The 26,672-nt window shown below is 41.3% G+C and overlaps 3 protein-coding genes across 4 annotated transcripts; 2 read left to right on the top strand and 1 right to left on the bottom strand.

Annotated features, from left to right (window-relative positions):
• Positions 1-24: 24 nt before the first annotated feature.
• rsrc2 (arginine/serine-rich coiled-coil 2) lies at positions 25-9,809 on the top strand. 2 transcript variants are annotated; one of them, XM_088993562.1, is made up of 10 exons: positions 25-143; positions 1,201-1,333; positions 2,450-2,490; positions 4,972-5,129; positions 6,071-6,223; positions 6,295-6,411; positions 7,485-7,561; positions 7,739-8,019; positions 9,216-9,305; positions 9,375-9,809. In XM_088993562.1, exons 1-10 carry the CDS (start codon positions 138-140, stop codon positions 9,558-9,560), a joined length of 1,242 nt encoding a protein of 413 aa, XP_088849688.1. In that variant the 5' UTR covers positions 25-137; the 3' UTR covers positions 9,561-9,809. The 2 variants fall into 2 exon arrangements, with proteins under 2 accessions (XP_088849688.1, XP_088849689.1); XM_088993563.1 differs by lacking the exon at positions 25-143 and adding an exon at positions 3,585-3,658 and having other exon boundaries at positions 1,245-1,333; positions 4,949-5,129.
• LOC148898724 (uncharacterized) lies at positions 9,692-14,921 on the bottom strand. Its single transcript, XM_088993564.1, has 4 exons — positions 14,250-14,921; positions 12,970-13,096; positions 12,755-12,888; positions 9,692-11,846 (listed from the first exon to the last, which is right to left on the bottom strand). The coding sequence occupies exons 1-4, from the start codon at positions 14,361-14,363 to the stop codon at positions 11,199-11,201; spliced, it is 1,023 nt and encodes a 340-aa protein (XP_088849690.1). The 5' UTR covers positions 14,364-14,921; the 3' UTR covers positions 9,692-11,198.
• A 410-nt stretch (positions 14,922-15,331) lies between these two features.
• On the top strand, positions 15,332-25,971 carry zcchc8 (zinc finger, CCHC domain containing 8). The gene is made up of 14 exons (XM_088993555.1): positions 15,332-15,524; positions 15,623-15,662; positions 15,732-15,806; positions 16,119-16,224; positions 16,353-16,436; positions 17,024-17,127; positions 17,244-17,306; positions 18,205-18,265; positions 19,685-19,812; positions 19,891-20,033; positions 21,327-21,433; positions 22,225-22,311; positions 23,442-23,550; positions 25,070-25,971. Exons 1-14 carry the CDS (start codon positions 15,356-15,358, stop codon positions 25,753-25,755), a joined length of 1,962 nt encoding a protein of 653 aa, XP_088849681.1. The 5' UTR covers positions 15,332-15,355; the 3' UTR covers positions 25,756-25,971.
• The last annotated feature ends 701 nt before the right edge of the window (positions 25,972-26,672 follow it).

The following is a 26,672-nucleotide window of genomic DNA, read 5'->3' as shown; positions in this document are numbered from 1 at the left end:
TCGGTAGCTTTTATTAAGCAAACTTGGCAACCCTGCTAAGATTAGCCTCCTTCCCCGCTAGCTAAACCAGTTCAGCATTTTAAGTACATTCTGGCGTCGACGAAAAGCAGAGCGTTTACAAAGAGCCTTCAGCTATTATGTCTGTAAGTCATATTACAAAATGCAATTCGAGCCATATGTGAACACAACATTACTGTAATTATGGTAGCGTCGCATTTACGGTGTTATCGAGACGTTGCGGTTCTAAAAATGTCTCATGGATTTATTTTGACCATGGAGGCCCGTTTAGTTTGGCCTTGTGGCTAGGCGGCATTTTGGCCCACAAAGCGTTTCTTTTTTGAATTAATAAGATCTAAACTGATTCTTGAAATTAAATGACCGGTTGCTTGTTCGTCGTTTTGGCAAAGACGTCGAAGTGCTTCCGTTTTTTTCGGACGTCGTATGCGTTTCTTGTCAGCCACAAACGTGCTATTGAGGATAATAGCTTCATTGCTAACGATTGAATGGTACAAACAAAATTGTATTTGTATGGCACGTTTGATGTAATAGCAACGCAATAAGCAACCAAAAAAATGTATGAAGGGAGATTTTTAAAACTACATTTTAAAGATATTTAAAACCGGGCAATGCCAATATTTAGAAGGGTAAAATTACGATAAACGATTAATCGACCATTTTGTTCCCGGTGCGAAACAATTAAATTAGTATTCATTGAACTTCACTTTAGTGGAATTTTCAAGTACAAAAACATACAACGAGCATGAACGGATGAATTACGTTTCAGTTTTAATCCATTCATCGATCTACCACAATCGCAACAAGTTACTAGTTATATATGATAAATACACATTGCCATTTATTGTTAATAACATTTCTTCTCCATTTTTTATTTTACGGTGAATCAATGACTTCAGTTTCGAAACATGGGTTATATAGTGAGTAGATAACTGAAATGGGGGCACATTTTAATGCCAATAATTCACACTAAGCATGAGTATGAACCATGTCAATCTCCATATACCAATAGATATTGCATCTCAAGGTTATATTAGAATTTGGAGTAGTAATAATTAAAACAGAATATCGTTCAGTCACGCATGCAATCAGTCTTCATAACCGTGTTAGCAAATAAATGGCTACATTTGTATTGCAACACACTAGCATGTGGTCAAAGCACAAACATAGATCTTTGAATTCCAGGCAAGTGCCGAATCTGTAGACAACACAAGAGCAAATTCACCGGTTCATCACAGCAAGAGGCACAACATGGATTCGTCCAGAAGCTCCAAGCACCACCATTCACGGTCAAGGTCTCGCTCCAGGGACAGAAAACGTAAGTAAAAGAACCTGTACTCTTGTTTTGTCTGTCACGTATAGTATAAACATTTTTGTATAACTCGTAAAGACATTTTTTTGCGATCAGTTGACTTAAAAAAAAGATCATTTTATTTTGTTTAGTTTGATTGAATGTCCACTCAAATGGATAGAGAGCTAGCTAGCTAGCTAGCTAATACATAGAAAGATGTCTTCCTACATAGCTATCTAATACATACTAATAATACTATACTAATCAAAATATAATAATAATAATAATAATACATACGAATACATACTATACATAGCTATCTAATACATAGCTAATAGCTAGCTAATAAAGACATTTGATTTTCTGGCAGAATAAGATTCCTGTTAGCGATCAGTTGACTTAAAAAAAGAATTTTATTTTGTTTAGTTTGATACACTGTCCACTCAAATAGATAGAAAGTTTACTAGCTAGCTAATACACAGCTAATAGCTAGCTAATAAAGACATTTGATTTTCTGGTAGAATAAGATTCCTGTTAGCGATCGGTTGACTTAAAAAAAAGATAATTTTATTTTGTTTAGCTCGATTGAATGTCTAATCAAATATATAGAAAGCTAGCTAGCTAATAGATAGCTAATAGTTTAATCAGCTCTTTTTATTATTTGTCATTTTATTTATGGTTTTATTGTTCTGGTGTTTATTTTTCTTTTAAATGTAAAGTGTCCTTGGGTGATTGGAAAAGCACTTGTAAATTAAATGTATTATTATTATTATTATTATTATTATTATTATTATTATTATTATTATTATTATTATTATTACTAATAGCTAGATAGCTAGGTAATAGAAAGCTAATAGCTAGCTAATGCCGCTGCTCACTCACAGAAAACCTTCCTGTGACTGGAAAGTAACCTTGAGTGTTTTGAAAGGCACTTTATTATCATTTTATTATTATTATTATTTATTATTGTTATTATTATTATTATTATTATTATTATTATTATTATTATTATTATTATTATTATTATTATTATTTGAATGTCATATTTGGCTCATAGGGTAATGTGTTAAACATAAACAAGTACTTGTGAAGCTTTTATCACCACTTTTCTAATAATTTGCTCTGCTCTTGTCATTTTTCCAGGGAACAGGAAACACAGGCGCAGTCGCAGCAGGAGCAAAGAGGTAACTAATCACTCACCTCATTCCTTTAATTTAAAAGCACATTTTGATGCGTGTCTTTTCGAAGCGCGTCAGTCAATAGTGGTTGTTAATTAGGCGGTCACGGTGAGTATTTGATCAGTGATCCCCAACCATGGACCACTTAGATATTGCAATATTTTCTCGGTATTGTTATTGCAAACATATACAGGGCATTCGGAAAGTATTTGCAGCTTTTCTTTTATGTGCCGCATTTTGTTCAGGCTTTAATCTATGCTTCTATTTTTATTGTCGAGGTGTGCGTTTGTGTGATTTAGCCTCCCAGTACCAGTACGCTAAGTCGACCATTGCTACGGGTGGCTAAGGGTGTTTCTGTGTTGTCTACGCAACGATCTCAGGCAATAGAAGTGGTTGAAAAAGTTCTGTTGATTTGGATTAACGAAAAGCAGCTAGCAGGGGACATTGTGAGTGAGGGTATAATCGCAGAGAAAGCACGGTAACTTCACTCGGATATTACCAAGAGGCAACTACATCTATAACAATCACAAAGGTAAATAAAACGACTTTATTATAAGTACAGTTTATTTTTTTGATTATAATCCAATAGCACATTTATTATACATAAAATAAGGTATGTTTTGTGTAGTTTTAAGGCTTATTGAATAGAAAATTATGTTTTATGGGGACCTGGGAACAGATTATCCCAATTTTATTGGTTTCGTATGGGAAATAAATGTTTGGAAGACACACTTTTCGCCTTACACACAGTTTGTGGGAACCAATTAAGTTCGTAAGCTGAGGAATCACTTTAGTTCCAATTCTGGAATAAGGCTTGAACAAAAAAAAATGCGGCGAAAGCGATCCAAGTACTTTATGGATGCTTTGTATCCACGGTAGGTATCAAGACTTTTAAAATAAAAGGTTGGGGATCCCTGAGTGAGACTGGACAAAAATTCCGTCGGAATGGAATCAATGAGCGGCGATTTTACATTTCATCCTTGGATATGTGTTACTTGCAACCATATTCTGCGGCGATTAGATATCCTTTTATTTATTTTTACTTGTAAAATTGTGTGCTTAGACCACATGATAACATTTCTACGATAAATCACACTCAGCGTGCTAAAGCACGAAGAGACTGAACAGAGGAGCCTGCTGACATAGCAAAAAAATATGTCTACCACGGGGACAGGTAACTATTTGCTATTCAAACACATTCTCACCATTTATCTGTGTTTATTTTGATTTTAATGAACATTTATTTGACAAGTTTAAATGTATTAAAGTGATGTCTCTTATCCATTCAATCGCCACTAGTCCATGATTGTGAGGCATTGGCTAGGAAATGCTCATTGAAGGTTCCAAATATCTTTAGAGAGTATCTACTCCAACTTTGTCATATTTTATCGATGAGAATGTTTCTTCAGCCATCATGCGTACTTCTTTGAAGGTGTCAGACATTTCGCTTCTTATCCCTGAGGCTTTGTCAGCGAAGTAAAATCTTTAACATATATATATATAACATATATAATCTCTACATATATATGTATCCCTACTGTCCAGATGTGACGGTGCCACACTCTCAAAAATAAAAAAAAAGACTTTATAGACATCACAAGGATAATACTTGTGGGCCTCAATCTGCAGTACATATGCACCTAAAAGTTAGCGACCACTCATTTGACGACAATGAGGTTAAAATCTTAGCAAAAGAAAATACAGTAAAGTCTCGTTATATCGTTATCGGATATATCGATAGTCCCGGTTATATCGATACTATTTCTATGCACGCACAGAGAAAATTACATGCAAACAGGGTCGGATATATTGATAGTCCCGGTTACATCGATATTTTTTCGGACTCCCTTGAATATCGATATAACGAGACTTTACTGTAGATGGTTTGAAAGGGGAGTAAAAGAAGCAATTTTCATAAAACAGCAAAACCCTTCACTAAATCGCCATGGTGAGGTAAGGTTCAATTTGGATTGTTCCTACAACTGACTTCTTAGGCAACATAGGCTTAGTTATGCTGATGAGGTGATACCAGATCAAATGGGGCAATCGGGCCAGTCGTAGACCCCATACTCAGGCAGGACAATAGAAGTAATCAGTCAGAACAATAGGGGTAATCAGTGTAGCCGCAGGGAGCAGTCCTCCCCCCCCCCCCCCCCCCCCCCCCCCCAACTTGAAAGCAAGGACCAATCATAGCAGAGTCTGGCACCGCCACATCTGGACAGTAGGGATATATATAGGGCCAAAACTACCAACAAAAGATTTTAGTTCGCTGACGAAGCCTCAGGGATAAGAAGCGAAACGTCCGACACCTTGAAAGAAGTACAGATGACGGCTGTAGAAACCTTCTCACCGATGGACCACTCCTGTACGACTTACACAGACGTTTTGTCATATTTTGTACAAGAAATTGATATCCTTGCAAACCATGGTACTAACTTTCTTTGTTGCACTATTTTCCTGAAAGAGACCCGCTTCTTCTTAAAACAGGCACGAAAGCGAGAGCCGGAGAAGTCGTCCAAATCGCATAAGCAAGCAGACGAGCACCACGAGAGGCTCTCGGCCGACGACGGCGACGAGCGGTCGCGGCGCAAGGACAGGAGGTCCCCCAGGGGTCGTAGCTCGTCCCGGTCACATTCGCGCGACAGGTAAGCCCGGTTTGTAATTCGATGATGCAGTGATACCTCGGTTTACGAACCCCTTTGGCTTACGAACTTTTCGGTTTGCGGACGTTAAATTTATGAAAATTTTACCTTGGCATACGAACTATTTTTCGGGATACACACAGAGCTGCCACAATGAGTGATGTGTCGTTCGCGAACGAGCCCGTTCTCCCAAAAGAACATGACAGCCGGCTTGTTTTGGTCTCTATTCCCCGCCCCCAGTCATCGGTTAAAGCCACGTGATTGGTCAAGAACGCAGCAGTGAGGGGAGGTGGTTTAAACATTAAAGAAACAGGCAGACGACAGAGAGAGTGACAAAATGGATAGAAAACTGTAAATTGGACTCGTTTCAACTTTGATAGTTCAAAGGCAGAGTGTAGACTGCAAGGTTAAAATATCCCATCAATCAGGCTCCACAAATAACCCGCACTAGCCATCAGTTCAATTTGAAATGAAAAGACAAGCAAGGGAACCAGCTATTAATGATGTTTCTAGTGTGTCTGCTTGCATCTGTTGCTGTTGCAATATCACAACTTCCAAGATGTACAACCCAGAGGTCATTGAGACACTTTATGCAAAAAGCTATCCATTGCATCAAGCCATCAATGACCATCACAAAGGTAAATGAAACGACTTTATTCTACAATACAGTTTATTTCTTTAATTATAATACCATTGCACATTTATTATACATAAAATAAGGAATATTTTGGGTAGTTTGAAGGCTTAGAAAGGAGAAAATTATGTTTCATGGGGACCTGGGAACGGATTATTCTCATTTTAATGGTTTCCAATGGGAAATTAATTTTTGGGATACACACTTTTCGCCTTACACAACTTACACACCAATTAAGTTCGTAAGCCAGGGTATCACTGTACAGCTCGAGCTTTGCAGTTGGCGAAACGGGTCTGTTGTTCCCGATCAGGCGGCATCGCAGCAGGAGCCGAGACAGACGACGCTCCTCGCGATCGCATAGCCGCGACAGGAAGAGGAGGGCTCGCTCACGCTCCAGGTCCAAACACCGCTACTGCAGCAGGAGCCAAAGCAGGAGCCGCAGCAGGAGCCGCAGCAGGAGCAGGTACGCTCCCGGAATGCTACGACCTTTACTTTTTGTTTAATGACACAATGGAATATTTGTGTTCAAACTAGGGAGCGAAAGAAAAAGAGCGAAAAGGTGCGCAGAAGGAGTCGAAGCGGGTCTGCTAATCCGCCCGTCTTCCGGGGCCGCAATACAGCCATGGATGCGCAAAAGGCCCTCGCTAGAAGGTATGCGCCAAAAAATTGGTGATTCTGTTCGCTTAAACAGAAGGCACTCACATAAATAAATGAATAAATTAACGAATGAAGGAATAAATGAATACATGAATAGATAGACAGACACAGATGGATAAAGGATAGATAGATAGCTTGCTAGCGAGATGGATAAATGGATAGATAGCTAACTGGCTTACTATCTATATAGATGGGTGGATGGATAGCTTGCTAGCTATATGCATAGATGGATAGCTTGCTAGATAGATGGATAGCTTGCTAGCGAGATGGAGAAATGTATAGCTTGCTAGCCAGATGGATAGCTTGTGAGCTAGATGGATAGCTTGCTAGCTAGCTAGATGAATAAGTGGATAGCTTGCTGGCTGGATGGATAGCTTGCTATCTAGATGGATAGTTTGCTAGCTAGATAGATGCATAGCTTGCTAGCTAGATAGATAGATAGCTTGCTAGCGAGATGGATAGATAGATAGCTTGCTAGCTAGATGGATTGATGGATAGCTTGCTAGCTAGATGGATAGATGGCTAGCTTATTCGCTAGATGGATAGATGATAGCTTGTTAGCTAGATGGAAGGATAGGTACATCTAGCTTGCTAGCTAGATGGATAGATGGTTCGCTTGTTAGCTAGATGGGTACATGGAAGCTTGCCAGCTGATGGATAGCTTGCTAGCCAGATGGATACATGGCTAGCTTATTAGCTAGATGGATCGATAGATAGCTTGCTAGCTAGATGGATGGATAAAATCATGGTCCAAATTGAACTGTAGGATGGCCATGTTGGTTTTGTGTTTTCATTTTGGGTGAGCTCCACCCAAAATGAGCTCCATTTCTTAGTGTTTTTTTCACCAGGGGGGTCTGTGGATTGAATCGTTATTTAATTCTTTTTATCACATGTAATTTTTGTTTATTTTTTTTAATCGAACCATTGGAACCATTTCTATTTCATACGTCATCATGAGTCTTTGATTTGACCACCACCACCACCACCACGAGGACAACCGCTTTTCAAAAGGAATGGTTGTCTTGGTCCAAACTGGAATTTAAGCAAGCTTGCTTGCCTTTTTACAGGTTAGAGCGAGCCAAGAAGCTCCAGGACCAGAAGGAAAAGGAGTTATCAGAAAAACGTCAGCAGGAGGTTGTTGAAGGTGAGGCTTGGCAAACGTTGCCATTTTATAGCGTGACTTAAATGTTTGTCAATTTAAAAAAATGAGCAGTTAAAGCAGAACAAAAAAATAAATCAAATACAAAATGCCGCTGCTGACGGTCACAGCTCACATTCCGAAGCTAGCATATTTAAGATACGTGGCTTATTTGCTTGCCAGCGACTTCTCCCGAGGCCACCACGGCCGCACCGACGGTCGTCACCACGACGGCGGCCACCCCAGCCAACCACGCCCTCAACGTGGCCGCACTGCTGGCGTCGGGCACGCAGGTGACGCCGCAGATCGCCATGGCGGCGCAGATGGCGGCGTTGCAGGCTAGGGCCCTGGCCGAGACGGGCGTGGCCGTGCCCAGCTACTACAACCCGTCCGCGGTCAACCCATCTAGGTTTGCAGAGCAAGAGAAGAAGCGCAAAAAACTGTGGCAGGGCAAGAAAGAAGGGGTAAGATGAAGCTTTTTTTGTCAAAACGAAACAGTAGTGATGGGCAAGTGAAGCTTCATGAAGCACTTGTGATAGTTCTTGAGATGGCACTCTTGCTTTAAAGATGCTGATTTTTTTGGAAATGAAATGTATTATTATTATTATTATTAAAAAAATGTATTTACTGTGATACCTCAGCTTACGAACTTAATTGTTTCCCAGAAAGTGTGTGTGTAAGGTGAAAAGTTCGTCTTCCAAACATTTATTTCCCATAAGAAACCATTACAAATGAGAATAATCTGTTTCCAGGTCCCCATAAAACATGATTTTCTACCAAATAAGCCTTAAAACTACACAAAATGTACCGTATTTTATGTATAATAAATGTGCTATAGCCGGTCCCAAGCCCGGATAAATACAGAGGATTGTGTCAGGAGGGGAATCCGACGTAAAAGCTTGGCCAAAACAAACATGCGGATCAAACATCTAAAGATGGAGGACACTGATTTGCTGTGGCGACCCCTTGAAGGGAAAAGCCGAAAGGAAAAGAAGAAGAAATGTGCTATAGCATTGTAATTAAAGAAATAAACTACTGTCTCATAACGTTATTTTATTTATCTTTGGGATGGCCTTTAATGTAGTTGCCGCTTAATGATATCCGAGTGAAGTTGCCGTGCTTTCTCGGCGATAATACCCTCACTCACACTGTCCCCTGCCAGCTGCTTTTCGTTAATCCAAATCAACAGAGGTTTTTCAACCTCTTCTATTGTCTGAGACCGTTGCTTAGACAACACAGAAACACCCTTAGCAACACGTAACAATGTTCAACTTAGCATACTGGTACAGGGGCGCTAAGTCACACAAACGCACACCTTATTCGTGTTTTTTTTTTTGATGATTTCCTTCTTCTGCTCGACCGTCATTTTCTTTTGTGTCCTCTTTGGCTTAACACTAGCCTGTGGTGGGGTCTTTTTCTGTCCCATAATGACAAAAGTACTCCACTTGATAACAAACCGCACTGAAAGAAAGTGGGTGTGGCGAACTACTCCGCCAGCCACCGTGACGCTCCGTGTGGTTTCGTTCGTTTACCGAAAACTAGTTTGTATGCCAAGATATTCTCACGAGTTTAATGTTCGTAAGGCGAAACGTTCGTACGCGAAAGCATTCGTAAGCCAAGGTATTACTATATTTATTTTTTGTTGCCTTTCGTTTTCCAGGATAAGTCCCAGACGGCCGAATTGTGGGAAAACCTCAACTTTGGCAACAAGGACCAAAACGTCAAATTTCGCAAATTAATGGGTATCAGGGTGAGTATTTTATCCCCCAGCCCGCACGTTGTTGACATCGCCCAAATCTCACCGTTGGTCCCCCGCCAGGATGAAGACGATGGAGAAGCGTCCAAACCGCTTAACGACGAAGGCCTGAAGACTCTTCAGAAACAGGAAGAAATGTTCCGCAATCTGGACGTGCAGTATGAGATGGCCCGATCGCAGACGCACACCCAGCGTGGCATGGGCCTGGGTTTCTCCTCCGGGTTTTCTCGCGGGATGGATTCCATCTAGGACGGTCAGTGGCGGGACTTGTGTTTCAATTTATTTCAATTGGTGTAAATATGAAAGTCCGATCAATGCGGATTTGGCTCAAAAATGGACACTTTGGAATAGAGCTGTGGTAGTTTATTGTTATTGTTTGTTTGTTTTTTTTTACATTTGGAAATTGAAACCACGGTACTCACTCCCCCCCCCCCCGAAAATTTGAACGGTTGCTTGACCCAAACTAAAAAAACTGCAACAGTTAACACCCGAAAAACCGATCTACCCAACTTTTTGGGAGTACCGACCGAGTGTGTTTGGAAAGTAAACGGCGTACAATGTGAACTCTTTATAGCTTCTTAGTAACAAAAAAAAAACTGTCCCTTAATACCCAAATTCAAGTTTAAAGTAGAAAAAAAATGCCATCGAAACGTTTTAATCCCCAATTGCTCGTCAGAATGTGTTTGCTTGTTTGCCTTGTATTTTATTTTTTTTTTTAGTTTTGTTTGTTTTGTCACTGATAGGAAAAAAAGGTGTACACTCCTGCTTTCATGACTGACACAAATAAAAAATAAATAAGGCACCCTGAATTCCAACACATCTCAAATAAAATAATGCCAGAAGGCTTTATTTAAACACAAATACCTCATCTTACGAACGCCTTGGCTAATGAACTTTTCGGTTTACGGACGTTAAATTCCTGAGAATTTAATCATGGCATACAAACTATTTTTTGGGATACACATGCAGCGCATGTCGTTCGCGAACGAGCCCGTTCTCCTAACAAGAAAATGACAGCCGACTTTTTTTTTTGTCCTCTATTCCCCGTCACCAGTTTTCGGTTAAAGCCGCATGTGATTGGTCAAGAACGCAGCAGCGGGCGGGGGGGCGGTTACAGAACAGTACAGATAAAAATAGATAGGCAGACAACAAAGAGTGAAAAATAGGATAGAAAACTGAAATTTGGACTTGTTTCAACTTTGATAGTTCAAAGGCAGTTTGTAGACTGCAAGGTTAAAATATCCCATCAATCAGGCTCCACAAATAATCCGCACAAGCCATCTGTACGCTTGATGCAAAAAGCTATCAACCCAGCTAAACAGAACACAATTGATGAGGAACAAGGTAAAATTATCGCAGAGAAAGCACAGCAACTTCACTTGGATATTGAATATTGTTGCAAAGTTTCCCATTGTGGGACGAATAAAGGTTTTATGATTCTGATTCTAATATCATCAAGAGGCAATCTGGAAGTTCGTCATCTATTGATGATTTCAAGGCTAGCCACGGATGGTTCGAGAACTTTAACCGTCGTACAGGGATTCATAGTGTCATTCGTCATGTTGAGGCAGCCAGTTCTGACGATAAAACTGCCGAAGTTTACAAGGAAGCATTCCTCAAGATGGTGGAAGAAGAAGGCTACGTTCCTCAAGTGTTTATTGGAGGGGTCATTTAGCCTCCGAGTCTCTATTCAACATTTTGAATGGACTTTGACTTACGATCATTTCGACTTACGACCGTTTGCTCGGAACGGAACTCGGTCGTAAGTCGGATGTTACATGTACAGTAAGCTCAGTCCGAGACGAGGTCTGGTTGCCACGTCAGGATGAGGTGGTCAACCCAAAATAGGCCAGAAAATTTCCATCCCTCTTCAATCCTACCAGAAAACTACCTGCAGATAAGGGTGGAGTAGAGCACATGTGCCACACCCGTGATGAGGTTGTGATTAGCAAACTCCAAGATAAGAAGCAAAATGGGATACTCGCATCTTCTCTTAGCCTGGTCCTCGTCCCGACTCAGCCCCATCCAGTTCAGCAGCAGTGTCCTCATGGCGTCCGGGAACAGTTCCGCCACCAGCTCCTCGGCCGGCGGCAATTCCTCGATCCTCTGGATGTGGCGCTCCTTGAAGGCCTCCACCCGCCGGCTGATATCGCCGTGAGCCGCGGCGAAGCGGCCGCCCAGCCAACCGGCCAGCGCCGTCTCCGCCGCATCCTGCCCCTCCGCCGTGCCGTCCAGGTAGCGCTCGGCCTGCTCCAGGAGGACCAAAGCCGGTTCCAGGTGATGATGCTCCGTTACGTTTTTACCTACCAGTTTGTTATTTAAGCTCTGGAGTTTATTCCTAAATTCAAAAATACTTTGAGAGCTTTGCTGTGTGGAGTAAGAGTGATCCAATGACAAGTCTCGACTTGAATTTTCGGGAGTCTTGGATGATTGTTCATCGGGCGTTCCACTCGCGGCGTCCGAACGGTCCAATTGCACGCACAAATTGTAACTGGTCTTCAGTGGGTTGTCGCTCATCTGAGATTTCCACAAATCCTGCAATCGAGGGCACATGAAGTACATTTAAGCAGTGGCGGACCGTCAATCCTTGAATACATCCTTGACCTTGAATACAGTGATACCTTGGTTTACGAACTTTTCAGTTTACGAACGTTACATTTATGAAAATTTTACCTTGGCATACGAACTTTTTTTGTACACGGAGCTGTCTCGATGAGTGATGTGTCGTTTGCGAACGAGCCCGTTCTATCAACAAAATGGTAGCAGACTGTTTTTGTCCTGTATTCCCCGCCACCAGTCTTCGGTTAAAGCCACGTGATTGGTCAAGAACGCAGCAGTGGCGCGGGGGGTTGTATCATTAAAGAGACAGGCATACGACAGTGAGAGAGATTCAACTGATAGTTCAAAGGCAGAGGGTAGACTGCAAGGTTAAAATATCCCATCAATCAGGCTCCACAAACAACCCACACAAGCCATCTGTACACTTGATGCAAAAAGCTTTCAACCCAGCTAAACATACACAATGGATGAATTATCGCAGAGAAAGCACCTACAAGGGATCATTCCTCAACATGGTGATAGAAGGATACGTTCCTCATCAAGTGTTTAATGCTGATGAAATCGGCCACTCCATTCCATCAAGCCATCAACGACCATCACAAAGGTAAATAAAACGACTTTATTGTACAGTACAGTTTGTTTTTTTAATTATAACCCCAAAGCACATTTATTATACATAATATAAGGTATATTTTGTGTAGTTTTAAGGCTTAGAAAATTAGAAAGTAGAAAATTATTTTTTTATGGGAACAGATTATTCTCATTTTAATTGTTTCCTATGGGAAATTCATTTTTGGGATACACACTTTTCACTTTCCACCTTTCTGTCTGAGAACCAATTAAGTTCGTAAGCCAAGGTATCATTGTATGTTACGGAATCGAACCTGCAAATTATCCATCACCGCCAGTTGCTCCCGCTTTGCGTACATCTCAAAGGCGATGCGGAAAAGCCCGTGAATTGTGTAGAACCAGAGGCCGTTGTTGGATGTCGCCACTTTCAACCCGCGGAACCTAAATTCTGACAAAAAAAGCCACACAAGGTCCTGCTGATATCAGAAACCCTGCTGGGATAGATTCTTTATCATGTTGAGTTTAATACCTGAAGAGAAGTGGACTTTGGTGGCGAGACCTTTCCTGGCAAACTTGGCATGATGCCTGGGATGGTTCTCTGGGCGCACATCTGTGGCGGCCAAGAGGTCGGCACCGAGGAAGAGTGGAACCGACCCCTTCAACAAAAACAGTTTTCAATACTTAAAAAAAATACAACTCTGAAGAAACTGTTATTTTGTGTCCTCGTTTTGTGCAATGCTATAATATTCTCTATTAAAGGACGACCGACACAATTTTTTTGTTTCCTAACTGACATCAGAAAAACGTTTTATAGCATCTAAAATACCCAAAACGCGCAGGCTGATATTTTTCGTCAAATGCAAAACACCAATAAAAATGAGCTTGTGTCCCAAAACTAGTTCAAAATGACCTCGGAGATGCTGAGTTTCAGAAGGTCCCGCCCCCTTTTTCGTGACGTCACGGCAGGACGTCTTGCCTTGCTCTAGAATTAAAACAATGGCTTCAGATTCGGAGAAGATGCTTTCTTGTTACTCATCCAGTTATGAATATGATTCAAATAGTTCTGAAGAGGAAAGCATAAATGTTTGCAATCGATTAAAGAAGTCCTCCCGTATCAATTCGAGCCATCAGGACTCCAATGTAGCGTCCCAGAAAATGCACAAGATGGTGCACAAGCTCCGTTGGAAATGGGCTGATTCGTCTCGTATCAAATAGTAGTCTTGGTGCAACACACAACGATTCACCATCGCGTTATTTGTGTTTTCCTTCTAATTTTGCCATCAACACGGACCAACACAAAGTTTTCAGACCAAACAAAGTACCCAAAATGCATTTTGTCCGCCAGGGGCGTTCCAGACGTGACGTCACGTCCGGCATCGTCATCAACTCAAAAACAAGACTTACTGAATAGTCAGCGCGAGTCTTAAAACGTAAAATATAGCTATATGCCGTGGAATCTTTGTAAAATACGCTCAGTAGAAGTCATTTGAAGTGACTTTACAAATTATGGACACAACTTGTCCGTAGACGTCGGTTGTCCTTTAAAGTAAATGAGGCGTAATGCTGGATTTTGTTGAGCAGGTTCTGGCAACCCGGCCACAGTGCTACATCCGGTCCCTTGAAGCGGTTGCTTTCTGCACTCCGGCAAATAAACAGCCCATTTCTTCAAGCTAAACAAGACGAACCATCTCGAGTAGTCTCCCAAATGCATCACAAACAAAATCTCAACAAAAAAACTTGTGAAATTACCAATTACCAGCATTGCCAATGCCCCAAATAACAACGGCGGCTCTGGTTTGTTCGGCGTACCTTTTGCTGACGGTCAGTGAGTGTGAAAGACGACTCGTTTACCAGGTAAATGTAACGCATTTTCCTCGAGCCTGCGTCCCAATTCGGTAATGACAAATAGCTAAAATTCGACATAGTCCCTGTACAACACTAGTGAACACGTTGTATAAAATGTACCGGAGTATTGCAAGTTCGACCGTTCACTAAACCAAAACACACCAGTGAGAATCGCAAAGGACGGTGGCCGATAGAGGCTGTTGATTAAAATAAACCCAAACTGTTGTTTCGCGGGTATAAAAGTCAGCCACAAACAAATGAACACGACAACATATTTATTTATTTTTTAAAAGTCAAACAGTTGAGTTGGGCGTTCCCGTTAAAAAAACATTTTAGACGTAAAGCAAAATATTGTAACGTCCGGTGCTTGTGAGTTGCATATTTGGGGGCTGGGCTAGTCGGGGGAGCATGACGTCACGGGGAGAAGGGAGGACCCGACAACGAGTAATCCGCGGGAGAGCCTGAGTGAAAAGCTTGAGCGTGAGTTGTGGCGGAAAAACAACTCCAGTATGATTGTGCTAACTGCAACGTTTGCTTAATAAAAGCCTGACCGGCTGTGCCAGTGACTGTGCGCATCCTTTATCACGCCGAGGAGCATTACAGTATGTACGTAAGGGCGACGTCACGCCCGAAAAGGTAGTTGTGTTTACAGTTGCAACTTTCAACCACATATTCTAGTAGCTAATCAAAATACGCCCCTTCGAGCTGCATTCGGCTAACACTCCCCCCATATAGACAATAAAAGAAACCTCCCGAAAACTGCTTCAGGTATGACCTCAGTACATATTTATTTTCCAATGCGATTACATTATCTTAGATGGAAATGTTGCCCCTACCAAGGTGGCCTCCACGTACATACGTTCCCAGGTTACGGGAGTAAACCATTGAGAGAGGTCACCGAGCTTACCATGTGACAAATTCAACTAATTAACGCAGAATTACTGTTTTCACTGTACAAATAAACCAATAGTAGCGCCCGTTTGTGTCACGTGAAAGACCACGTGACATATGCGACCAATTAACGCGACTTTAGCCCCCCGCTTTTCTTGAACCATAGGCTGCAATAGAAAATGGCCGACATCAATTTGTTATACGACTCGTTATTTGACGATCTGAATGGAATCCCACTGGCTCCTACACACAATCGCTTTCCGGCCGATGACGACGATGAGAAATGCAGGCTCCGGAGCCGCCTTGTCGAGTGCGACGACTGCATTGAGAAGCTAACGGAGGAGAATATCCTTGCGGTGCTGGCTAGTGTTTAGCATGTACTCATGTTTACTGTAGCTAGCTAGCAACAGGCTAACGGCTATAATCCTTAACATGTGCTTTACATAAAGCTTTGAGGAGAAAGTTGACTATCCTAAAGCCGCCCAGGTGACAAAATGACCCGGGGGCGGGGTGTATTTCAAAGTGCTGTGGCTAATGTTGTGCATTTATCTTTAGCGGAATCACGATAGAAGATGTCAACATTGACGGACCCATCGCGCAAATTATTTATTCCAACAATGCCATCACAAAGTAAGTTTTAAAATATTGTGTCGAACTTGCATTTTTTTTGTGGGGTTATTCAAGCTGAGCGGTTGCGCCTTCTCGGCAGCACGAATATGCCAGCACTGTTTTTGATTGATAAGGATATGAGTGCCATTTGACTGTCATCGCTGGACAGCTCTGGGGCAATTGTGCTTTCTTGCGCCTGTCATTTGATGCATTTTCACAGCCCTGCCTATGTGTATATAGAACTTTCGTGGCTTGGAATTGAAGCGGATTTTATGTGGGACAGGAGATGTGAGGTGGCAAAAAAGATTACCCTGACTGAGACTATCCTTCTAGACAATGTCGTCAAGAAATTGAAGATTGCCTCCGTGGTATCATTTTAAAACACCAAAAAGAAGCAAATGGCAGCAGTAACTCGGCATCATCACACCTGAAACCTCAGGTGTGTTTATTTTTTGGATCCTACGCGCATGTGTATTGGTGTGCACTAGTAAATGTGGTGTTCTCTTAAAATTCCTAGTATTTAATGTTTAGTGTAACCAAAAACTCATTTTTATGTCCTCTATAAAGCCATCTTCGTTTACCATGGATGAAGATCCGGTAAAATCGGCGACCACGAGTGTGAGAACAACAACAACAACAGAAGCCTATAAGGTGAGTACGCACGGAACAGGCTGGCTATCACGAGTTAGCAGAATCTGAATTATCTTTCTTGGCCAAGTATGTAGAACACACAAGGAATTTCTCTCCGGTAGAACACGCTGCAGCAGTGATAGAAAATAGACAGAAAAAAAGTTATCATATTTAAAGGACAACCGACACCATTTTTTTTGTTTCCTAACTGACATCAGAAAAACGTTTTATAGCATCTAAAATACCCAAAACACGCAGGCTGATATTTTTTCGCTCAAATTGATAAGGAAGGACTTCTTTAATCGATTGCAAACATGTATGCTTTCCTCTTCGGAACTATTTGAATCATATTCATAACTGGATGTGTAACAAGAAAGCATATTCTCCGAATCTGAAGCCATTGTTTTCGGTTGATTTTTTTTTTTTTTCCCGCCGTCCTAAAATGTCTATTGAAGTCGTATTTTGTCCTTTTTTTTTGTATTTATTCGATGACAGCCGTATAAAAATGTCGTATGGCCTCCTGTGGCAGTACATGCTATTCAACCATTTCTGTATTAAGCAGTTTGTGTGTATGTGTATTTGTGTGTGTGTGTGTTTGTAAAAACTAGGTGGTGGGTAGCGCGTTATACTTCAGCCGCTTCAGCGTGGACAAACTGGGACAGCCGCTGTTACACAACAGCACTCAACACACCGATGGATGGGAAGTGCCAATGTATCTTACAGGCGGCTGATTTCCCCCCGCAAAGAGCAGTTTGGAGCTTTAAAACGCTCGCTCTATTGTTACTTGTGTATCCTCTCCGCATTGTAATTCCCTTAAATGGCGCAAAGCTACCAGCAGGTCTTCAAAGTGGTTATCGGCACAGACGAAGAAGTAGAAGTGAAGGACAAAAGGTGTGTTGGGGAAAAGCCTATAGTTGAGAATCACTTAACTCATTCACTGCCAGACGACGTGCAAAAAATGTGATCACTCCAGTGCCAGGGTTTTTGTCATTGTCTCTTTTGAATTCCAGGACCCACAAAATATTGAGTTTTACTGCATACAACTACATACCATCCAATACAGTGTTAGAAACCTCAGATGCTCTTCTTTATCAGAAACTGTTAATTCCTAAATGATATCGGGCTGGAGTTATATGAGCTTGAAATAAGGGCAGATGTCCAAAATAATAATCATAATAATCATCATCATAATACATTTTAAGTGCCTTTCAAAACTTTCAAGGTCACTTTACAGTCACAGGATATGTTTTTCTGTGGGTGAGCAGCGGCAGCCACACGCGCCAGCATTCACTCAACCCGGAAGTTACTCAAATAGATAGAAAGCTAGCTAGCTAATCAATGATAAGTCCTCATCTGTACTTCTTAACTACAGATGATGGTTGAAGAAACATTTTCATCAATGGCCCACTCCTGTACGACAGAGTTTACACAGACTTAGCTAGCCGCTAGCTAGCTATGTAGCTCAAATACAATGCACTACATACATATTGGTTTATATAGTGCTTTAACAACAACAGAAGCGGGAACAAAGCACTAATATGGAAAAAGGGGAAATGCTGCCCCCTTGTGGAATAGAGAAAAAAAACATTGCCAGAGGCCATGGGCAGCGCTATATCGGCACCCAAACAAGAAAAAAAAAAAAAAAAAAACAAATTCGGGAATGGCGCTCTACGTCCTATTTTCAATTACCAAATAATTTCCTGAATGGCAGTGAATGAGTTAAATCTACCATCGAACTCACCTCGGTTGATTTGAATGACTAATATTTGAACATTTCTGTCCATTGCAGGCACACCGGGTTATGTTTTAACTGCGGTTTAACTACTCATCATGTGAAAGACTGCCCCCTGGTGAGTCAGAATCCACATTCCACTTTAAAAAATTAATCTGGCCCTACTTTGTCGCAGAATTAAGACAATACTCGAAAGCAGAAAGCTAAACAAGTTTCTTTAGCTGTCATCAGTCCTCATCCGAAGAGCTTCGTCAGCGAACTGAAGTTGTGCTGGTAATCAGACGCAACACGAGAAGTCATCAGATTAGCTTCAAGGATTAGTCTACTGCTCCCCCAACTTCAAAACAGGGACCTATCAGTGCCACCTCTGTCCATTAGGGATATATACAGTGATACCTTGACTTACGAACTTAATTGGTTACCATACAGAGTGTGTAAGGTGAAAAGTGTGTATCCCAAAAATTAATTTCCCATCGGAAACCATTAAAATGAGAAGAATCCGTTCCCAGGTCCCCATAAAACATAATTTTCTACTTTCTAATTTTCTAAGCCTTAAAGCTACACTAAATATACCTTATTTTATGTATAATAAATGTGCTGTGGTATTATAATTAAAGAAATAAACTGTACTGTATAATAAAGTCATTTTATTGACCTTTGTGATGGTCGTTGACGGCTTGACGGAATGGAAGGGTCGGTTTCATCTGCATTAGACACTTGATGAGGAGCGTAACCTTCTTGCTCCATCTTGAGGAATGATTTCTTGTAGGTGATTTCTCTGCGATAATTTTACCTAGTTCCTCATCAGTTGTGTTCTGTTTAGCTGGCTCCGCGATAATTTTACCTAGTTCCTCATCAATTGTGTTCTGTTTAGCTGGGTTGATAGCTTTTTGCATCAAGTGTACAGATGGCTTGTGCGCGTTATTTGTGGAGCCTGATTGATGGGAATTTTAACCTTGCAGTCTACACTCTGCCTTTGAACTATCAAAGTTGAAACCAGTCCAAATGTCACTCTTTTCTATCAATTTTGTCACTCTCTCTCTGTCGTCTGCCTGTCACTTTAATGTTTATACCACCTCCCCTCACTGCAGCGTTCTTGACCAATCACGTGGCTTTAACTAGAGACTGGGGGTGGGGAATAGAGGACCAAAACAAGCCAGCTGCCATTTTCTTGTTAGGAGAACGGACGGGCTCGTTGGCAAACGACACATCACTCATTGTGGCAGCTCCGTGTGTATCTTGAAAATAGTTCGTATGACAAGGTAAAATTTTCATAAATTTAACGTTCGTAAACCGAAAAGTTCATAAGCCAAGGGGTTCGTAAACCGAGGTATCACTGTATAGGGCCAGAGTTACCAGCACAACTTTAGTTTGCTGACGAAGCTCTTTGAATGAGGAGCGAAACGTCCGACGCCTTCAAAAAAGTACAGATGACGACTAAAGAAACCTTTTCATCAACGTGTGTTCGGGTTTGTTTTAAATGCTTCAAAATGATGATGTGTCTGACGCAATACCGCTTGCTTGCGTGTGTCGTTAGCCTAAAGACAGGGCAGCCATCAACCGAAGAAAAAAGGACTTCCACCAGAACCATGTTGGGCTCGGGAACCAGCGCTACCACGCGGAGGTGGAAGAGCGTTTCTCCAAATTCAAGCCGGGGGTCTTGAGGCACGTATCGTTTGTCGCGCTTGCTCTGCTCCTTTTGAGTTACAAACTCTTGTTTGTAAAGAACACGCTTGTGTGCAGCAAGGAGCTTTTGACCGCGCTAGGAGTGGACGGCAACACCCTGCCGCCGCTCATCTATCGCATGAGGCAGCTGGGCTACCCGCCCGGTTGGCTCAAGGAAGCCGAACTGGAGAATTCGGGTTTAGCGCTCTACGACGGAAACGGTAAGGCTGCTTGTTTGCTTTTTAATAATCAATTTCATTTATAAACACCTTACAAAACTCTCAAGGACACTTTATTTTTGTGATCCATTCCACTTTGTCTGTCTGCAACTCCCCCCTGTCCCCTAATTATACATGATAAAATACAATACAAATACAATACGAATACAATACAGCCAGCTAGCTAACAACTAGACAGCTAGGTACCTAACTAGCTAGATAGCTAATAGGTAGCCAACTAGACAGCAAATAGACAGAAAATAGCTAGCTAGCCAACTAAATAGCTAGATAATAATAATAATAATAATACATTTCATTTCTACGTGCCTTTCAAAACTGTCAGGTCACTTTACATCACAGGTGTCAAAGTCAAGGCCCGCGGGCCAAATCCGGCCCGCCACATCATTTTTTTTCGGCCCGCGAAAGCAAATCAAACTTGTTAAATTCCATGATGATTGCTAAAACCTGAGCCAAAATGTCATATTTTTGGATGTCAATCACAATAAAAGTCATTATTCTTGACTTCAGATTTGAAAACGAGTTATTCATTAATTTGCTGTGTGCTCTATATGTAATACAGTAAAGTCTCGTTATATCGATATCGGATATATCGATAGTCGGATATATCGATAGTCCCGGTTATATCGATATTTTTTCGGACTCCCTTGAATTTCGATATAACGAGACTTTACTGTATTTGAAGCGATTTAAACATTCTAATGGGTTCCCCAAATTCATAACGGCCCTCGAGAGGAAACCATAACTACAATGTGGCCCGCGGCAAAAAATGACTTTGACGCCCCTGCTTTACAGTCACAGGATCAGTTTTTCTGTGGGTGAGCAGCGGCAGCCACATGCGCCAGCATTCACTCAACACGGAATAACTCAAATACATAGAAAGTTAGATAGCTATCTAGCTAATAGATAACTAATCGCCAGCTAGTTAGATAGCTAATATAGCAAATAGATAGCTAGCTAGGTAGCCAGGCAGCCAGATAGCCAGCTAGATAGCCAAGCAGATAGCTCAAGTGATGGTCCATCCCCACACCCCATGACGGTCACTGTTATTTACATTTTGTATGATAGTAGTGGGGAAAAAATATTCAAATGAGATTTACAGTAAAGTCTCGTTATATCGATATTCAAGACCGACCCTGTTTGCATGTAATTTTCTCCGTGCGTGCATAGAAATAGTATCGATATAACCGGGACTATCGATATATCGGATATCGATATAACGAGACTTTACTGTATGTAAAATACAATCTCACACTCTTGTTTTTATTTGTTGTCTAGTCTCAAATAACGACAGTCTGACCAGCCCGCGAAGCCTCTCTTACGATGTTTCTAAACTGGTGGATTTCCCAGGATTCAATGTGCCAGCACCACACAAAGTCAAAGACGTAAGTTGCCACCACGCCACAACATCCTTCTTTATGAAATACTGCAGATTTTTTTTTTTTTACAAGATTAACTCATTCACTGCCTGTCACAAGTTTATTCGGGAATTGAAAATATGACAGAGCGCAATTCCCAAATTTGTCGGGGTTTTGTTTTTCATGCTTGGGTGTTGATAAAGCGCTGGTCAGACCTCTGGCAGTGTTATTTCCCATCCATTAGGGGGGAGCATTTCCCTTTTTTTCCATGTTAGCGCTTTTTTTTTCCAGTTTCAGCTGTCGTTCAAGCGCTATATAAACCAATATGTATGTACAGTAAAGTCTCGTTATATCGATATTCAAGGGAGTCCGAAAAAATATTGATATAACCGGGACTATCGATATATCCGATCCTGCGGCATGTAAATTTTCTCCTTGCGTTCATAGAAATAGTATCGATATAAGCGGGACTATCGATATATCCGATATCGATATAACGAGACTTTACTGTATTGCATTATATTTTGGACAGCTGCCCTCATTTCAAGCTTGTATAACTCCAGACCCACATAATTTAGGAATTAACATTTTTTTTTTTTCTGATGAAAGAAGAAGAGAATAAGGTTTCTCACGCTGTATTGAATATTTATGTAGTCCTTAAACTCAATATTCTGTGGGTCCTGGAATTTAAGTGACAATGACAAAAACCCTGGTACAGGAATGAACACATTTTCGCACATCGTCTGGTAGTGAATGAATTAAACTCGGTTGGTTAAAAAAAAAAACTTCAAATGTTTGTCCTTTGTTCTTCTATGCAGGAATTCGTGCGCTACAATTCATTGCCAATGCAGTACAACGACTTGAAGCAGAACTTTGCCGCTTACCTGTCCACTCACTTTGCTTCGGTAATGCTACTCGATCGTGAAACTAGTGCTCCTTTCCAAATATATAGCTCTTAACTCAAGATTTGTCCTTTCACTTTACGAAGCGCTTACTCTAATTTATACAAAAGTAAGAGTCACTAAACTTTGCTTTTTATTCCGCTAGTATGTATGATACCTCGGTTTACTAACGTTAAATTTATGAAAATTTAACCTTAGCATACAAACTATTTTTCGGGATACACACGGAATGCCACAATGAGTGATGTGTCGTTTGCGAACGAGCCCGTTCTGCGAACAAGAAAATGGCAGCCGACTTGTTTTTGTCATCTATTCCCCGCCCCTAATCTTCGGTTAAAGCCACGTGATTGGTCAAGAACGCAGCAGTTAGGGGGGGGGGGGGAGGTGTGAAACATTAAATAGATATAGGCAGACAACAGAGAGAGAGTGAGAAAATGGATAGAAAAGAGTGACATTTGGACTGGTTTCAACTTTGATAGTTCAAAGGCAGAGTGTAGACTGCAAGGTTAAAATATCATATCAATCAGACTCCACAAATAACGCGCACAAGCCATCTGTACACTTGATGCAAAAAGTTATCAACGCAACTAAACAGAACACAATTGATGAGGAACTTGGTAAAATTATCGCAGAGAAAGCACCTACAAGGGATCATTCCTCAAGATGGTGAAAGAAGAAGGGCACGTTCCTCATCAAGTGTTTAATGCTGATGAAACCGGCCAGTCCATTGCATCAAGCCATCAACGACCATCACAAATGTAAATAAAATGAATTTATTATACAGTGCAGTGTATTTCTTTCATTACAATACAATAGCACATTTATTATACATAAAATAAGGTATATTTTGTGTAATTTTGTGGCTTATTTAGTAGAAAATCAGGTTTTATAGGGACCTGGGAACGGGTTATTCTCATTTTAATGGTTTCCTATGGGAAATTATTTTTTGGGATACACACTTTTCGCCTTATACACACTGTCTGGGAACCAATTAAGTTCGTAAGCCAAGGTATCACTGTAAATGTGTATGTGTGTGTGTGTGTATATATATATAAATATATATGTGTATGCACTTTTTCTTCTTAATTTTCTTCACTTTTTTTCATATGATTGTGAAAATGACATGTCAACAGCCAGACAACACGAGTCTCAAGAGACCTAGCGAATCGGATTCGTCCCAACATCCCCTGAAGAGGACACGGTCCTGCCATGATAGCAACTCTGACATGGATATCGAATCAGGTAAAAACCAAATCATCTCGGCGGTCGCTCGATCGTATCCATATTTGGCTGTGATAGAGCATCAAAAATACACGTTTACTCGAGGGAAGGTTTACTCTTAAAGGACAACCGACGTCACTTTTTTGTTTCTTAACTGACATCAGAAAAACGTTTTATAGCATCTAAAATACCCAAAACACGCAGTATGATATTTTTATTCAAATGAAAAACACCAATAAAAATGAGTTAGTGTCCAAAATCTGCAAAAAAATTGAGGTGCGAATTGGGCATTTTCAGAAAGTCCCGCTTCCAGTTCGTGACGTCACGCCAAGACGTCTTGCATTGATTGAGAATCAAAACAATGGCTTCAGATTCGGAGAATATGCTTTCTTGTTACACATCCAGTTATGAATATGATTCAAATAGTTCTGAAGAGGAAAGCATACATGTTTGCAATCGATTACAGAATTTATTCCATGCCATTTTGAGGCAACATTGGGGAGAAACGATCACCAGAAAAGAGGCACAAAATGGCGACCTCCTGTGGCCATCTCCGTTTCCACAGGCTGATAAATTCCTTATATGGAGCTTGGACACCCTCTTCTGGCGGCTTTTGGGTGCAACACGAGGTCCCCAGACCAAACAAGTACAGCAAAATACATTGACATGATGGAAGGACCGCTACAATGTGTCTTTTTTTCAGGCAGTGGGTGTTCCTTTAGTGACGTCACGTACAGACTCGTCACCAACTCAAAAAGAAGACTTCCTGAATATTCAGCACGAGTAAAATACGCTCAGTAGAAGTCATTTGAAGCCATTTTACAAATTATGGACACAACTTGTCCGGAGACGTCAGTTGTCCGTTAAGTTATTATTATTGCATTATAATTTTATTTTATTTTATTTTTTTACGATGAGTTAAAACAATATTTTTTTAGCCAATTCCTTTCTCATTTGAAATGTTCACATTTTTTTCTTCATGGCGTCATTTATTTAAAATAATCATAGTTCTATGCGAATAGGTGGCAACTGTTTTTAAAAAAATACATTTTATTTTATTATTTAAAAATCATAATTTTGTGCAAATAGGTGGCAACTGTTTCTAAGCTAATTTATATACTTTAATGTACAGTAAAGTCTCGTTATATCGATATTCTCGGGAGTCCGAAAAAATATCGATATAACCAGGACTATCGATATATCCGACCCTGTTTGCATGTAATTTTCTCCGTGCGTGCATAGAAATAGTATCGATATAACCGGGACTATCGATATATCCGATATCGATATAACGAGACTTTACTGTATTATTATTACGTCATTTTTTTTATTTTTTTTTACAATCATTTAAAACTTTACCCAATTCCTTTCTCATTTAAAATGTTCCCTTTTTTTCTTCATGGCATTTATGAGCATCAATCATATGCCATTTTTTTCCCTATTCGGAGTCGAACCTCAATAATACACCCCCCCCCCATCCCATCCAATTGTAAATGGTACGGTCCACTGTAATAAAAGTTTGATATCTCCCGCCCACTAGATCCTGGAACCCCTTACCACACCCCTCGCCACAGTGACCTCCCCTTTGAACCGCCACTGATGCAGCGCTCGCCGCCTGATCCACCGCCCGGCACCCCGCCCGACACGCCTCTGCCCAAAACCACGCCGCCTCCAACGCCAACCGAAGGCTCCGCGGCGACGCTGGGGTCCCACTGGGTGGTCGTGGATGAAGCGAGGCAGGACGAGCTCACCCTAGAGGAACTGGAGGAACAGCAAAGACTCATCTGGGCGGCGCTCCAGAGCACGGACTCCAAAATCCCCCACAGTCCTTCTGCACTTTTGGACACTCCCCAAAAATCAAACGAGGACACCCCCCAAAGTCCCGGTCCAAGTACATTTGTGGAAGACAGTCCTCAGAGCCCCGATCCAGAATCCCAAGGTGGAAACGGGGCCTCCCGCAACCCCCAAAGTCCCGGTCCAAGCAAATTTGTGGATGACAGTCCTCAGAGCCCCGATCCAGAATCCCAAGGTGGAAACAAGGCCTCCCCTAAGGCCGTGGATCCCAAAGTATCTGCCGTCCCCGACCGGAGCTGCTTTGCAGAGGGCATTGTGCCTTTCGAGAACACCCCCGAGTACACAGAGGTAGCCGAAGCCACGGGGACGTACCTCCGTATCAGAGACTTGCTCAAAAGTTCGCCTCGCAATTTAACCAAGAAAAAAATGTAAGGAAAAAAAAAAATTGTTCCTTCCTGGTTCCTGTTTTTACTCCAGATTTTTATCTACAAGACGCAAAGGGACACGATCGATGCAAAGTTTTTTTTAAATTGTTTTCGTCATTCGTTAATTTTGTACAAATGTTCATTTGTGATTTCTAATTGATTTTGTCTTTTGTGCGGAATGCTTCGCAACCGTCTTGGAGTAAACATGTCTTGTTTGCCTCAGCGTGACACTACAGTTTTTTTTATGTACGTACGTTTATGTATGTAAACTTTTCGGTTTACGAATGTTAAATTTATGAACATTTTACCTTGGCATACGAACTATTTTTCGGGATACACACGGAGCTGCGACAATGAGTGATGTGTCGTTCACGAACGAGCCCGTTTCCCTAACAAGAAAATAGCAGCTGACTTATTTTTGTCCTCTATTCCCCGCCCCCAGTCTTCGGTTAAAGCCACGTGATTGGTCAAGAACGCTGCAGTGAGGAGAGGTGGTTTAAACATTAAAGAGACAGGCAAACGACCGAGAGCGAGTGAGATAATGGATAGAAAACAGTAACATTTGGACTTGTTTCAACTTTGATCATTCAAAGGCAAAGTGTAGACTGCAAGGTTAAAATTCCCATCAATCAGGCTCCGCAAATAATCCGCACAAGCCATCTGTACACTTGATGCAAAAAGCTATCAACCCAGCGAAACAAAACACAATTGATGAGGAACTAGGTAAAATTATCGCAGAGAAAGGATGGCAACTTCACTCGGATATTGTCAAGAGGCAACCTGGAAGTTCGTCATCCATTGATGATTTCAAGGCTAGCATGGTTCGAGAACTTTAAGCATCATACAGGGATTCATAGTGTGATTCGTCATGGTGAGGCAGCCAGTTCTGACGATAAAGCTGCCAAAGCTTACAAGGAATCATTC

Source organism: Hippocampus bargibanti, linkage group LG04, assembly GCF_051943395.1.
Source record: "Hippocampus bargibanti isolate YZ-2025 linkage group LG04, ASM5194339v1, whole genome shotgun sequence".
Lineage (NCBI taxonomy): Eukaryota > Metazoa > Chordata > Actinopteri > Syngnathiformes > Syngnathidae > Hippocampus > Hippocampus bargibanti.
Note: the sequence above shows the minus strand (reverse complement) of the source record. Positions and strands in the feature narration are given on the sequence as shown.

What these genes read in the sequence shown, in the direction of transcription:
- rsrc2 (XM_088993562.1), top strand. An exon ending in AGGAGCCGCAGCAGGAGCAG is followed by an intron (nt 6,224 to 6,294) that starts GTACGCTCCCGG and finishes TGTTCAAACTAG; the next exon opens with GGAGCGAAAGAAAAAGAGCG. An exon ending in GGCAGGGCAAGAAAGAAGGG is followed by an intron (nt 8,020 to 9,215) that starts GTAAGATGAAGC and finishes TTCGTTTTCCAG; the next exon opens with GATAAGTCCCAGACGGCCGA.
- zcchc8 (XM_088993555.1), top strand. Translation starts at nt 15,356, where the DNA reads ATGGCCGACATCAATTTGTTATACGACTCGTTATTTGACGATCTGAAT. An exon ending in CAACAACAGAAGCCTATAAG is followed by an intron (nt 16,437 to 17,023) that starts GTGAGTACGCAC and finishes TGTAAAAACTAG; the next exon opens with GTGGTGGGTAGCGCGTTATA. An exon ending in TGACATGGATATCGAATCAG is followed by an intron (nt 23,551 to 25,069) that starts GTAAAAACCAAA and finishes CCCGCCCACTAG; the next exon opens with ATCCTGGAACCCCTTACCAC.
- LOC148898724 (XM_088993564.1), bottom strand. Translation starts at nt 14,363, where the DNA reads ATGTCGAATTTTAGCTATTTGTCATTACCGAATTGGGACGCAGGCTCG. An exon ending in CAAAGTCCACTTCTCTTCAG is followed by an intron (nt 12,889 to 12,969) that starts GTATTAAACTCA and finishes TTTTTTTGTCAG; the next exon opens with AATTTAGGTTCCGCGGGTTG. An exon ending in CGGTGATGGATAATTTGCAG is followed by an intron (nt 11,847 to 12,754) that starts GTTCGATTCCGT and finishes CCTCGATTGCAG; the next exon opens with GATTTGTGGAAATCTCAGAT.